Below are 13,238 nucleotides of genomic sequence, written 5' to 3' on the forward strand. Positions count from 1 at the left end.
CCGAATCATTAGAATAACATACTCTACTGCCATCATCTCAGCCTTAAATGAGTTGCACACCCAAAGCTTCATAACATATGCATGCCGCATCTTCCTTGTAAAGCATGTCTATAGGGAAGGCAACAGGACTGCTGACTGGCTGGCAAACAAGGGTATCTCTCAAGGAAATCAGATTGATCTCATTCAAGCCCACCCCCCCCCCCTTGGCCTTAGGCCTTTAATTCATGATTAAGCCTTTGCTGGAATTATGTTTACACATTTTGAATGATATAATTAACATCATACTAACCAAAAGAGGAATCTTGTACCTTTATAAGGTATGGATGGATACAAGTAGGTATTTTTTAAGTTTTGAACCATTATTAAAATTAAAGCAACTATATAATTAATCGGGTGATTTACCTAGAATAATCCCAACTATGGATTATTATATAATAATCCCAGGCCAACTTTGGTACTTGTTAAATGATATAATTATCTTTCGAATAATATAATTTATTGCCCTTGATGTTTTGATGATAACACAAGTCAAACTTATGATTGGACTAAAGTCTTGATAAGTTGTGTAGTTTGATAAGTCAAAGATTGCAGAGCTATTCGAGGCAAAGGAACTGGAGCTTACAAAAACAGAAGATTAGTAGCAGCGTTCCTTTGAAGGAACAGAAGCTTCGGAGAAGAAGTAGGAGAATGAAGACTCGGAGCAGAGACTTCCTAGAGAAATTATAAAGTCTAAAGTATTTTATATATTAGGTTTTATGTGAGTGAAAGTAATTTGAAGTTGGATGCTTAGTAGAATGCGATTAAAATTGGTTTAAGATAGAATTTTAAGATTACTGAATTATAGGGAAGTTTGTTATTGAAAATATCTTTTTCTGATTTGATCTCAAATTAATATCTTTTATTTTCGGAAAAAAATATCTTTCAAAAATCTTGCATACTTGATCTCCTAAGCTTGCGCAACTAATGTTGATTAAGGGCCTGTTCACTTCAGTTTAATTTCAGTTCAGTTCAGCTCCTATTTTCCCTTATTCTCTCATAAAATATTCATTTCAGCTCTATTTAGTTCAGTTCAGTTCAGTTCAGCTCCAATCAGTTCAGTTCAGTTCAGCTTAGTAAATGGGTGAACAGGCCCTAAGTCTTCTCCACTTAACAAAGAAACGACTTCAATGAGGCTCAACGTGCCCTGGGTTCTAGGACATGTTTGAAACTCTGGAAGTGGTGGAGATTAGTGGCGTTGATGTGCAACAGTAGTGGCGTAAGTAGTGGAGGTTGTGGTGTTTTGATCAAGCTATATTTTCCAATAAATATCGAAGTTGTTTTCTGGAAAAACATCACCCTTGCTCAATCATATTTTCTATCTTCTTAGTTTTTTTAAAAGAGTCAAGAGTCGCATTCTACTTTAAGTTGATAACTTTCTTATTTTCTTTCACTAAAGTATTTCTTTCAAGAGTTGTAATTGGGGATTGGGAGTTTAAGTGAACTCTAGAGAAGTCAATAGAAAAAGAGTGAAAAGAGAAAAAGAAGAGAAGAGCAACATGTTGAGGGATCGGACTTACGGTTTGGAACTTCAAGTTCGTTGAGGAGCTTGGAGATAGAGTTTTTAGCTTGTAATAGGTTGATTTCCCTATTCTAGTAAAGAATATTTCCCAAAATCCCAAGTGGTCATGGTGTTTCTTCTTGTTAGAGCCAAGAAGTTTTACACGCTAAAATCTCTTTGTGTGACTTTGAGTTCCATTAGCTTAGTTTTTATATTTCCGCAAAAAGTTGGCTAATTCCCTTCGTACTACAATTCATCCCCCTCTTGTAGTATTCTTCTAAAGTAACATAGTTACTGATTAATACTTTTTTAATAATAAATTCACTTTTTAAATGATACATTTACATAATCAGTTTTTAAATGATATAATCATATTCGATATGATATAATCACATTTAAAAAAAAGTTAAACTGTATAGCTGATAGATAAATATGGGAGTATATATCATTTAGTCACAATAGATTTTAACAGAAAAAGATAAATATACTACGAGGTACATATGAATTCATGGTAAGATATAATTTTGTGAAAGATATGATATACATGGAATAAATACATTTTAATAATCTTAACTATATGCGATTTACTTCTAATAATCCCAATTAAAATTTATTTTTCAATAATTTTGTGAAAGATATGATATTTTCAACTTGGATGATCAGGAAGCACTTGCAAGGTGAGACGTCTGATGGGAGTGATTAAGATGAGGGAAATGGCAACAGGAAGACAGAATATAGTTGCTTCAGAAATCTGTTATATCTTGGCATGTCAATAGCTTATTTCTGGATTCGTCAGTTTAATTGGATTCATCAGTTTAATTGTTTAGTACAAAATTAGAGTTTGGTTTATGTCATAGTACAGAAATGTTCTGAATAATTCTAGATATGTTAGTGATACTTAGTGTGTCAATAAGTATGAGTTCTCAGTATTAGGTCCAACGAACTGAGATTAAGTTCTTTTATTTCTTATTTGATCGATTTACATTTGTAAATGTGTGATTTACATATATGAACATTGGTAAATTTAGTTGTAAGATTTTAAAAGTTTGAGATTATGCAATTTGTTTTTCTTTTTTTACAAGTATATGTACCACCTCTTTAATTTTTAATCCTCTCATCTCGTTAGTCTATAATTAACTAATTTGAGAGTGATTGACCAAGAGCTTTAGGAGTTCATTCAGAAGTGTGTAGGTGGTGTAGATGTCAGACGTACTGCGATTGAGCTCTTGAATGATCCGTTTCTTGAACTGAGTATTGAGGATCCTAGCATGTATTTAATAGGATGTAGTTTTCCGAATCTGAGACTAACTAGTATAGTGGAATTCCCGCCTCCTGGCTCGAGTGATTAGAGGCTAAGACCAGTACTGCAATATGAAAGGGAAATAGAAAAGGTAATTGATGATGACAAAGGAAATAAGAAATTTGGATTGAAAGGAAAAGTGAAGGACCGCAAAATGATACACATGGACTTCATAGATTATGATCATAAGAGGAATAAGTTTGATTTCTCACTCGAAACTTATACAATTCTGCAAGTCATGGAGATGATCAAAGAAAAATTTGGCTGGTCAGCTGAAAATGCTGCATCAATTTGTCAGAGTATGGAACAACTGATAACAGAATTTGTGCCTATGAAAATATTAACAATGACAGTACACAGCTACAATCTCTGAGAATGCTCCGAATCATTCGAATATATCTACCGAGGAAACTTCTGGTGGCGGTCGAAGGACACATGAGACATCAAGAATCCAACACTGCCGCCAAGGCATGAAGCAGAAGCAGAAGCAGAGGTGGATATGTTAATGTCGTAAGACAAGTAATTAGGATGAGGGAAGTGAAGTGAAAACTGGAAGACATAACATAGTAAAAAGTGTCAATGTCTTAAATTAACTTGTGTTAATTGCTTGTCCTAACATTATAATTATTTTACTTACTAATTTAAAGCCAACACAGCAGCCTTGTTATCCATCTGAATTTGCAGGAATCCCCATTCACCTTTCCAGCTCAATAACATACTCAGCCTTAAATGAGTTGCACACCCAAAGCTTCATAGCATATGCATGCCGCATCTCCTTGTAAAGCATGTCTATAGGGAAGGCAACAGGACTGCTGACTGGCTGGCAAACAAGGGTATCTCTCAAGGAAATCAGATTGATCTCATTCAAGCCCCCCCTCCCCCCTCTTTGGCCTTAGGCCGTATAATTCATGATTAAGCCTTTGCTGGAATTATGTTTACACATTTTGAATGATATAATTGACATCATACTATTCAAAAGAGGAATCTTGTACCTTTATAAGGTATGGATGGATACAAGTAGGTATTTTTTGAGTTTTGAACCATTATTAAAATTAAAGCAACTACAATAATTAATCGGGTGATTTACCTAGAATAATCCCAACTAAGGATTATTATATAATAATCCCAGGCCAACTTTTGTACTTGTTAAATGATATAATTATCTTTCGAATAATATAATTTGTTGCCCTTGATGTTTTGATGATAACACAAGTCAAACTTATGATTGGACTAATGTCTTGATAAGTTGTGTAGTTTGATAAGTCAAAGATTGCAGAGCTATTCGAGGCAAAGGAACTGAAGCTTACAGAAACAGAAGATTAGTAGCAGTGTTCCTTTGAAGGAACAGAAGCTCTGGAGAAGAAGTGGGAGAATGAAGGCTTGGAGCAGAGACTTCCTAAGAGAAATTATAAACTCTAAAGTATTTTATATTTAAGGTTTTATGTAAGTGAAAGTAATTTGAAGTTGGATGCTTAGTAGAATGCGATTAAAATTGGTTTTAGCTAGATAGAATTTAAAGATTGCTGAATTATAGGGAAGTTTGTTATTGAAAATATCTTTATCTAATTTGATCTCAAATTAATATCTTTTATTTTCGAAAAAAATATCTTTCAAAAAGCTTGCATAACTGATCTCCTAAACTTCCGCAACTAATGTTGATTAAGGGCCCGGCCCGTTCACTTCAGTTTAATTTCAGTTCAGTTTAGTTCAGCTCCTATCAATTTAGTTCAGCTCCTAATTTCCCTAATTCTCTCATAAAATATTCATTTCAGCTTTATTTAGTTCAGTTCAGTTCAGTTCAGCTCCAATCAGTTCAGTTCAGTTCAGCTTAGTAAATGGGTGAACAGGCCCTAAGTCTTCTCCACTTAATAAAGAAACTACTTCAATGAGGCTCAACGTGCCCTGGGTTCTAGGACATGTTTGAAACTCTGGAAGTGGTGGAGATTAGTGGCGTTGATGTGCAGCAGTAGTGGCGTAAGTAGTGGAGGTTGTGGCGTTTTGATCAAGCTATATTTTCCAATAAATATCGAAGTTGTTTTCTGGAAAAACATCACCCTTGCTCAATCATATTTTCTATCTTCTTTGTTTTTTAAAAGAGTCAAGAGTCGTATTCTACTTTAAGTTGATAACTTTCTTATTTTCTTTCATTAAAGTATTTCTTTCAAGAGTTGTAATTGGGGATTGGGAGTTTGAGTGAACTCTAGAGAAGTCAGTAGAAAAAGAGTGAGAAGTGAAAAAGAAGAGAAGAGCAACATGTTGAGGAATCGGACTTACTGTTGGGAACTCACGTTCGTTGAGGAACTTGGAGATAGAGTCTTTAGCTTGTAATAGGTTGATTTCCCTATTCTAGTAAAGAATATTTCCCAAAATCCCAAGTGGTCGTGGTTTTTCTTCTTGTTAGAGCCAAGAAGTTTTACACGCTAAAATCTCTTTGTGTGACTTTGAGTTCCATTAGTTTAGTTTTTATATTTCCGCAAAAAGTTGGCTAATTCCCTTCGTACTACAATTCACCCCCCTCTTGTAGTATTCTTCTAAAGTAACATAGTTACTGATTAATACTTTTTTAATAATAAATTCACTTTTTAAATGATACATTTACATAATCGGTTTTTAAATGATATAATCATATTTGATATGATATAATCACATTTAAAAAAAAAAGGTTAAAATGTATAGCTGATAGATAAATATGGGAGTATATATCATTTAGTCACAATAGGTTTTAACAGAAAAAGATAAATATACTACGAGGTACATATGAATTCATGGTAAGATACAATTTTGTGAAAGATATGATATACATGGAATAAATACATTTTAATAATCTTAACTATAAGCGATTTACTTCTAATAATCCCAATTAAAATTTATTTTTCAATAACTCTAACTAAATGTTCAAAAGTATAGACGTGGTGCACCTATTTCTAGGTGCACCATGGTGTACCTTAAAATTTGCGTAGGTTCGATTTTCGTATCTCGAATTTTAGCAGATTAGAACTTTTATTCGGCCTAACCGCATAAATTGGTTGAAATGGGCTTATGTTTGGGCAACACCCCAGTCTGTTCAATTATCATAAAGTGTATATGCATGTTCAAGTGCAAATTTGTTAATGGAAATTTAAAACATCATTAACTAGTAACTGTTGTAAATTTATATGAGTTACTAGTCTTACTATGGAGTAGTTACTACTATAGTACTATAATAAGTACAAAATAAGTATTTATAAAGTTACGGTTCAATTTTTATTTTATCCGTTAGTAGTAGTTAGTTAATTCGGCTATCAATAAATTTTAGAATTTCAAATTTTTTTTTTTTGAAAGTTGGTTATCAAGATCAAGTAATAGAAAATTTCCTTTCTCGATTTTTAATTATTTATATTTTATAAATAATTCTTTGATGTGCCATACAAGTTTAGAATATTGTGTGAGTGCGCTATTACATTAGATCTAAAATGGAACGTTAGACGGAATTTGCAAATTTCATGTTCATAAAGATATCATTTTACACAATAATGTTGAGAATGAAATCGAAAGGTTGATAACAAAAAGTTACACTGTATACATTATAAAAAAGTTAAGCTGATGAATAGGTATAGGATAGTAGTATATAAAGATACATCATTTAGTTACAATAAGATCAGAAATTATAAATTTAAAAATATATACAAGTAAATATTATTAGAAAGTGATAAACACACTACCAAAATACATATGAATAAGATATACTTTTGTGAAAGATATGATTTGTGTTAGGATATAATTATGTTTTGAGATATATTTTGTGTATATATTTGTATATATCTTGTTAGGAGTTTTTGGCTTGTTAGGTTAATGTTGTAAGCCTATATATATGCCTTTAATGGTAAAGGCTCATTGAGCCGTTTTCTCCTAAATTTCTTGTGAGTTTAACGGTATTAGTTCCAATCTCCCGTAATAACTTCAAATACTGACTCAATGGCGGAAGCATTGCCGGGTTTAACGATGGATATGTGGACAGAGATCTTAGCGAGGCTGCCGGTGAAAAGCTTAATGAGATTAAGGTGTGTTTGTAAAAGCTGGTGTTCATTAATTGATTCCTCTTATTTCAGTCTTTTGCATCTTCAAATTTACAACAACAAACCCAAGTACGCGATAGCCATGAACTCCGACAAAACTGCAGTTTATAGTATCGACACATTCAGAAAAATTGACGAAATATTTAAAACTCCTTTTAATTGTGAAGTAATATGCTGCGAATATGGATTAATTTTGATGTGTGCGTTTTATGCAATTACGCCGGACGAGGTCGACGAGGATGAGATGGTATTTCATAATCCCTGTACTCGAAAGTCCTGGTCGATCCCCCGTTGTCCTTATATGACTTGGACATGTTGGCTAGGTTTCGCTCCGTCTACTAATGATTATAAGGTTGTTACTTTTGTTTATGATAATTCTTCGATAGTGGTTTATTCATCAAATGCTAACCTTTGGAGGATTAAAGATAGGTCGGATGCTCACGTTCGAGGCCTTTTAAGTTTTGAAGATGCGGATGAATTTTATTGTAAGGGTGCTTTGTGCTGGTTAGGCTTTGAAAAGGATAAACCTCCTGGCGTACATAATCATCTTGTATCGTTCGATTTTGATTCCGAGGAATTCGTCTTCGTGGATTTGCCTGATGCTCTTAAACAACCAGGTCTAGTTAAAATTAATTTTGTCCTTAGTGAGTCTGTAGCAATTTTCGCTATGTCTTCTCATAGTGCCTGCATATGGGTTTTGGTCGAGGATGGTGTAGATAAAATTAAATCATGGCGGCTTTGGTATACTGGAGATTCAAATTCAAAAGCTCACCGGTTTCTTACCAGAGGTTTTCGTACGGTTATTTTCAATGTTGAGAAGAATACATTTATCCTATCTTTTAGAAGTAATATATTTTCTTATAACTTCAGAAGTCACCGGATACAACATTTGGAAGATTATTATTATAGCTATTTTGGCATTTATATGGAGAGCTTAGTAGTGCACAACCGAAACCAAAGGAAGATTTTGACATACCATAATATGAATGGTGAAGAAAGTACAAAATTGGTCCGTGTTTAGACCAAATCTTTTACGGAGTACTCGTGTCAGTGTTTAATTTGCCTTTGGCTTTGCAAAAATAGAATAATAATAATAAATTCTATGATTTTCTCCTTATAATCGAGTGTTTTCCATGTCCTTGGTTTAGCTTATCTGGTTAGAGTCAGTACTACCAGTTTAATTTTCGTCGATCATATGAATGTCTGATGAACACAAAACATACAATATTCCGTACAATTTATATCTCGGTTGATTTCTGTATACTACGCTAATGTATGGTATAGAACGATGTATACTTGGCAAACAATTTATACCAAATAATATCAGCTAACTTTGGTAGACTCTAGCTTTCCTACATGATTGAGAGATATTGCTGACCTTTTTATGCTCAACTGTCTCGAAAACATAATTAATGTTCAGTTCACTTCCTCACTAAAATCTTACTTAAAAAGGAAGTAATCAGACCAACTGACCAATCAGATAAAAGGTAAAAGGTAAAATGGAACATGAGATATGAAATATCTCATGACACACCTAACAACCCCAGGTGAAACAATGCCATATATGATCTCATCTTTATCTGTTTTTTCACAACTATCCCTCAGTGTTTCTGCTAAAAAAACAGAACATGAGGTGTAAAACATGTGTACCTTTCATCCAAAAACACGTTGCGAAAGAAAGGAATATGCAATGCCAGCGCCAATATTTAGTTGCACAAGCTGAACTGAAGTTCGCGCTCTATGTTGCACTTGCTGTTCTCATGCTTTCCTATCATGCAGGTAATGCTCTGAGCTTGTATTCTTGTAAACACTGATAATTTTGCCAGAATAATGTTTATTTTATGATCTTCCTATCAACTGAATCTATTTGTATGTTTTCTTATTCAATTTATTCCCCAACATTACAGAGGCATATGATCCATTAGATCCAAACGGTAACATAACAGTCAAATGGGATGTTATGTCTTGGACTCCAGATGGTTATGTGGTAAGTACTGAATTCTCATCTTGTTTAAGAAATCAACTTCTCAAACACTATATGTTGCACTTTTAACAGGCAGTGGTCACGATAAACAACTTCCAAATGTATCGGCAAATAATGAGCCCTGGGTGGACAATAGGATGGATGTGGGCGAAGAAAGAAGTAATATGGTCAATGGTGGGAGCACAAACAACTGAACAAGGGGACTGCTCCAAGTTTAAGGGCAACGTGCCTCACTGCTGTAAGAAGGTCCCGACAGTAGTGGACTTGCTTCCAGGAGTACCCTATAACCAGCAGATTGCAAACTGTTGCAAGGGTGGAGTAGTCGCAGCATGGGGACAGGACCCTGCTGCCGCGATCTCTGCCTTCCAAGTCAGCGTTGGGCAGGCTGGCACGTCAAACAAGACTGTGAAGCTCCCTCAGAATTTTACATTGCTAGGACCTGGTCTTGGCTATACTTGTGGCCCAGCAAAAATTGTGCCTTCCACAGTTTTCCTCACCACTGATCGCCGGAGGAAAACTCAGGCGCTCAGTAAGTATTTTCTGTCAATTACCCAGTCTTTCCTTTTAAAGCAGCTCCCTCAATGTCCTTAATTTCATCCCTAATCACAAACAAAATATAAATTTACAAATTATAATCTGTTAGTTATCTGACTTGTTTGTAATGTTAGCATACTGAACAGCTTGCTCTCAACTTGCAGTGACATGGAATGTAACATGCACTTATTCGCAGTTTCTGGCTTCAAAGAACCCATCATGTTGTGTCTCCTTCTCGTCTTTCTACAATGACACAATCGTCCCTTGCCCATCTTGTTCTTGTGGCTGCCACAACAAAGGTAGCTGTATCAGGTAAACGACCAATATATATACCTCCAACCTCCCTAGTGTAGAATATATCCAACAAAATCAGTAGCATTATAATTTCATTTTGTGCCTGACTGAAATGTAGGATGAACTCAAAGAAATCACACTCAAGAGGAATAAACACTCCAAGGAAGGATAATGCGCCTCTTCTACAATGCACACATCATATGTGCCCTATCCGAGTCCACTGGCATGTTAAGATCAATTATAAGGATTACTGGCGTGCCAAGATATCAGTAACTAATTTCAATTATCGCATGAACTATACTCAGTGGACATTGGTGGTCCAACATCCCAATCTTAACAATGTCACCCAAGTTTTCAGCTTTGACTACAAGCCTGTTGTACCGTATCATTCAGTTAGTAAGTGCCTCTAATCAGAAAATATTTATACAACTAACACACTTCGTTTTTGATATCGACCTCCTAGTAAATACTAAATAGAAAAATTTTCCATTAAAGATATGTAAAGATTATATAGGTTCGGAGGTGAATTTTATTATTCTAGAGTTTAGATATACGTATCTTACTCCTCCTAACAGCAGTTACAAAGTAATCGCGCTAAATCTCCCTGATTTATTTCTTCCTATTTCCTTTTTCGCAGATGATACTGGTATGTTCTATGGTACGAAGTTTTATAATGATCTTTTAATGGAAGCTGGACCTGATGGGAATGTGCAGTCTGAATTACTTCTACAGAAGGACAAAAGCACATTCACCTTCAGACAAGGATGGGCATTTCCTAGGAAAGTTTACTTCAATGGAGATGAATGCAGACTTCCACCACCTGATGCATATCCTTCACTTCCAAGCTCGGCCAGTATGATTTCCTTTGCTTACTTAATGGTAGCCGGTACATACACATTAATGGTTCTTCTTATTTAGGTAATGCTCTTTCACCAACATGTTGCTTGTGAATTTTTGAGTAAGCGTGCATTAAGCTAAGCTTCTGCCTTGATTTAAAAGGGTTATACAATTGTGATATCTTATTTTAATGTACTGCATATTTTTAGATAGAATTTGAATAATCATACTGCAATATTTCTGAAGGATGAGCATTGTGAATTTCATCAAATCTTGAATGCATCGCAGCAAATACAACAAGCAACTCTATATAACACTTGCATTTCCATGGCCAGAGTTTTTACAAGTTACAACGACTGAAATACGCGTCTCAATAAATACTCTAAGAAGAATAATAAATAAAAAAAAAAAAAAAAAGAATATAAATTAAAAGTATAAATACGTGTACAAAAGAGCCTATCTCTAAAAAAAACGGCATCAGATTCTCATTTTCAACACTTCATTAGACAAACACTTCATTAGACAATGGACGCTCTTTCTAGAAGCGATGAATGGTGTACCTGAAAAGGGTCATAGTGCATCACTGGACTTGAAGCAGCAATGAGACCAATTGGTAAGTGTCAAGGTGAAAGTGCATCACACAAGTGATTCAAGAGAAATCTGGAAAGCAACATGTCTCTCTCTAAGCATATGCAAGTAAGAAAGCCAGGGCTGCCAAGATAGTCATGACAGGTTGTAGAAGAGAGATAATAGGTCTCGAACTAGCATTTGGTAGCCATGGGTAAGCATCTGGAGGAGGCATCACACAGTTATCTCCGTTAAAGTACACCCGCCGTGGAAAAGCAAATCCTTTCTCGAAACTAAAAGTAGTTTTGTCTTTCTGAAATAGCAGCTCTGACTGCACATTCCCGAAAGGCCCAGCTTCATTAAGAAAATCATTATAGAACTTAATTCCCCATAGCATGGCAGTGTCATCTGTAACAAACAACATCAAATTACCCAGTAGAGAATCATTAGAAACTATTGCAATCAATCAACACTTGACTGGTATATATTTAGTAAATACAAAGAGATGATACTTACTCAAACCATCATAGGGCGTCAATCCTTTGTACATGAAACTAAACGATTGAGTGAGATTATTAAAGTTGGGATGCTGCACAACCAGATTCCATTGCGAGTAGTTCATTCGGTAGTTAAAGTTTGTAATAGTAACCTTAGTACGCCAATAGTCCTTGTAATTGACCTTGACATGCCAATGAATCCGAACTGGACACATGTGACTGGTACACTGGAGTAGAGGTTTGCTACTAGATTTTGGTCCACCTGCTGAAATGGCTGAAGTTAAATAGGGATTGTCCGCTCTGCAATTGCAATTATCACCTCTTAGTCAGAACAAAAAGAGCATATATGAAAGCTTTTCCACAAAATACCACTTTGATAAGGTCACTTACTCAACACAGCTTCCTGGTTGGGTTATGTTGTTCTGACATCCACAAGAGCAAGTTGGGCAGGGTACGATAGTGTCATTGTAAAATGAGGAGAGAGAAACACAGCAAGTAGGAGTCTTCTGAGCCAGGAACTGAGAATACGTGCAAGTTATGTTCCAAGTCACTGCAAAGAAGAAATGTTGTTGCTATTAGTAAACTTTGAAATCATTTCAACCTCAGCAAGATATATAAGCTCTAGTGACCATTAATACATCATTGGAAAGCATAATCGAAAACAATAAATTCAAGAACTGGCATATGAATCTGAGACTATCAGTTATAAGTATCACAGATAAGTCAGAAACTATGTTTAGTTTCTTAAATAGAGAGAATGTACTCTCCATGATTCATAAGTTCAAGGAACCAAGATAATCAACAACCTAAATGCCTAAGATTAATAAGAAGGCCACTTACTCAAAGCTTGAGTGGTTCTCCGCTTATCAGATGTCGTAAACTGGGTTGGCCTCACAATCTTTGCTGGCCCACAAGTATATCCAGGCCCTGGTGCCATCAATGTGAAATTTTTTGGCAGCTTAACTGTCTTATTAGATGTTCCCGCTTGACCTACACTAATTTGAAAAGCGCCAACAGCATTGGCTTGGTCCTGGCCCCAGGCAGTTAGTACCCCTCCGCGGCAGCAGTTAGCGATTTGCTGGTTGTAAGGTGTTCCAGGAAGCAAATCTACCACTGATGGATCCTTTTTACAACAATGAGGAATGTTTCCTTTAAATTTTGAACAATCTCCTTGCTCTGTGGTTTGTGCACCCACCATACTCCATATTACCTCCTTTTTGGCCCATGTCCATCCAAGTGTCCACCCTGGGGTTTGAATGTGGCGGTACTGCTGGAAGTTAATCATTGTGACGACAGCCTGCCAGAAACAAAGCATAAGAATTTAACTAACAAAAGAAACGGGGAAGAGAGACAAATTTGCTTCTCACATAACTGTTTGCATATTTTGATATAATATACTGAAGTAGAAATTTAGTCAACAAAATGAAACTTGGTGATTTAGCAATCTCGTGTATATGGCTTAGGAAAGATTATTCATAATGTGGCTGATAACAAACAAATTGAATCCACGTATATGGCAGGCATTCTAAATGCTTTGAATCAAAAGCGGGCATAACCTTGCAACATCCAAAAGACAACAAACAAACAAACAAACTAAACCCTCAAGACTCTAACCAACTAATCTAGGCAAAAA

General features: G+C 35.3%; 3 protein-coding genes across 3 annotated transcripts; 2 read left to right on the top strand and 1 right to left on the bottom strand.

Annotated features, from left to right (window-relative positions):
• Positions 1 to 6,791: 6,791 nt before the first annotated feature.
• On the top strand, positions 6,792 to 7,913 carry LOC110697392 (F-box/LRR-repeat/kelch-repeat protein At2g27520-like). The gene has a single exon (XM_021874771.1). The coding sequence runs from the start codon at positions 6,792 to 6,794 to the stop codon at positions 7,911 to 7,913; it is 1,122 nt and encodes a 373-aa protein (XP_021730463.1).
• A 504-nt stretch (positions 7,914 to 8,417) lies between these two features.
• LOC110697826 (COBRA-like protein 4) lies at positions 8,418 to 10,782 on the top strand. The gene is made up of 6 exons (XM_021875227.1): positions 8,418 to 8,671; positions 8,800 to 8,879; positions 8,949 to 9,405; positions 9,575 to 9,722; positions 9,823 to 10,100; positions 10,342 to 10,782. Exons 1-6 carry the CDS (start codon positions 8,521 to 8,523, stop codon positions 10,620 to 10,622), a joined length of 1,395 nt encoding a protein of 464 aa, XP_021730919.1. The 5' UTR covers positions 8,418 to 8,520; the 3' UTR covers positions 10,623 to 10,782.
• Positions 10,783 to 10,833: 51 nt separating this feature from the next.
• On the bottom strand, positions 10,834 to 12,926 carry LOC110697835 (protein COBRA-like). Its single transcript, XM_021875238.1, has 4 exons — positions 12,446 to 12,926; positions 11,996 to 12,155; positions 11,625 to 11,905; positions 10,834 to 11,516 (listed from the first exon to the last, which is right to left on the bottom strand). Exons 1-4 carry the CDS (start codon positions 12,918 to 12,920, stop codon positions 11,224 to 11,226), a joined length of 1,209 nt encoding a protein of 402 aa, XP_021730930.1. The 5' UTR covers positions 12,921 to 12,926; the 3' UTR covers positions 10,834 to 11,223.
• Positions 12,927 to 13,238: the final 312 nt, after the last annotated feature.

This window comes from Chenopodium quinoa, unplaced genomic scaffold (genome assembly GCF_001683475.1).
Source record: "Chenopodium quinoa cultivar QQ74 unplaced genomic scaffold, ASM168347v1, whole genome shotgun sequence".
Lineage (NCBI taxonomy): Eukaryota > Viridiplantae > Streptophyta > Magnoliopsida > Caryophyllales > Amaranthaceae > Chenopodium > Chenopodium quinoa.

Bases quoted from the DNA above. Each gene is read 5' to 3' on its own strand.
- LOC110697392 (XM_021874771.1), top strand. From the start codon at position 6,792: ATGGCGGAAGCATTGCCGGGTTTAACGATGGATATGTGGACAGAGATC.
- LOC110697826 (XM_021875227.1), top strand. From the start codon at position 8,521: ATGAGGTGTAAAACATGTGTACCTTTCATCCAAAAACACGTTGCGAAA. The intron at 8,672-8,799 runs GTAATGCTCTGA...CCAACATTACAG, and splicing joins CATGCTTTCCTATCATGCAG to AGGCATATGATCCATTAGAT. The intron at 9,406-9,574 runs GTAAGTATTTTC...CTCAACTTGCAG, and splicing joins GAGGAAAACTCAGGCGCTCA to TGACATGGAATGTAACATGC.
- LOC110697835 (XM_021875238.1), bottom strand. From the start codon at position 12,920: ATGCTTTGTTTCTGGCAGGCTGTCGTCACAATGATTAACTTCCAGCAG. The intron at 12,156-12,445 runs GTAAGTGGCCTT...TCTTCTTTGCAG, and splicing joins GAGAACCACTCAAGCTTTGA to TGACTTGGAACATAACTTGC. The intron at 11,906-11,995 runs GTAAGTGACCTT...TTGCAATTGCAG, and splicing joins CAACCAGGAAGCTGTGTTGA to AGCGGACAATCCCTATTTAA.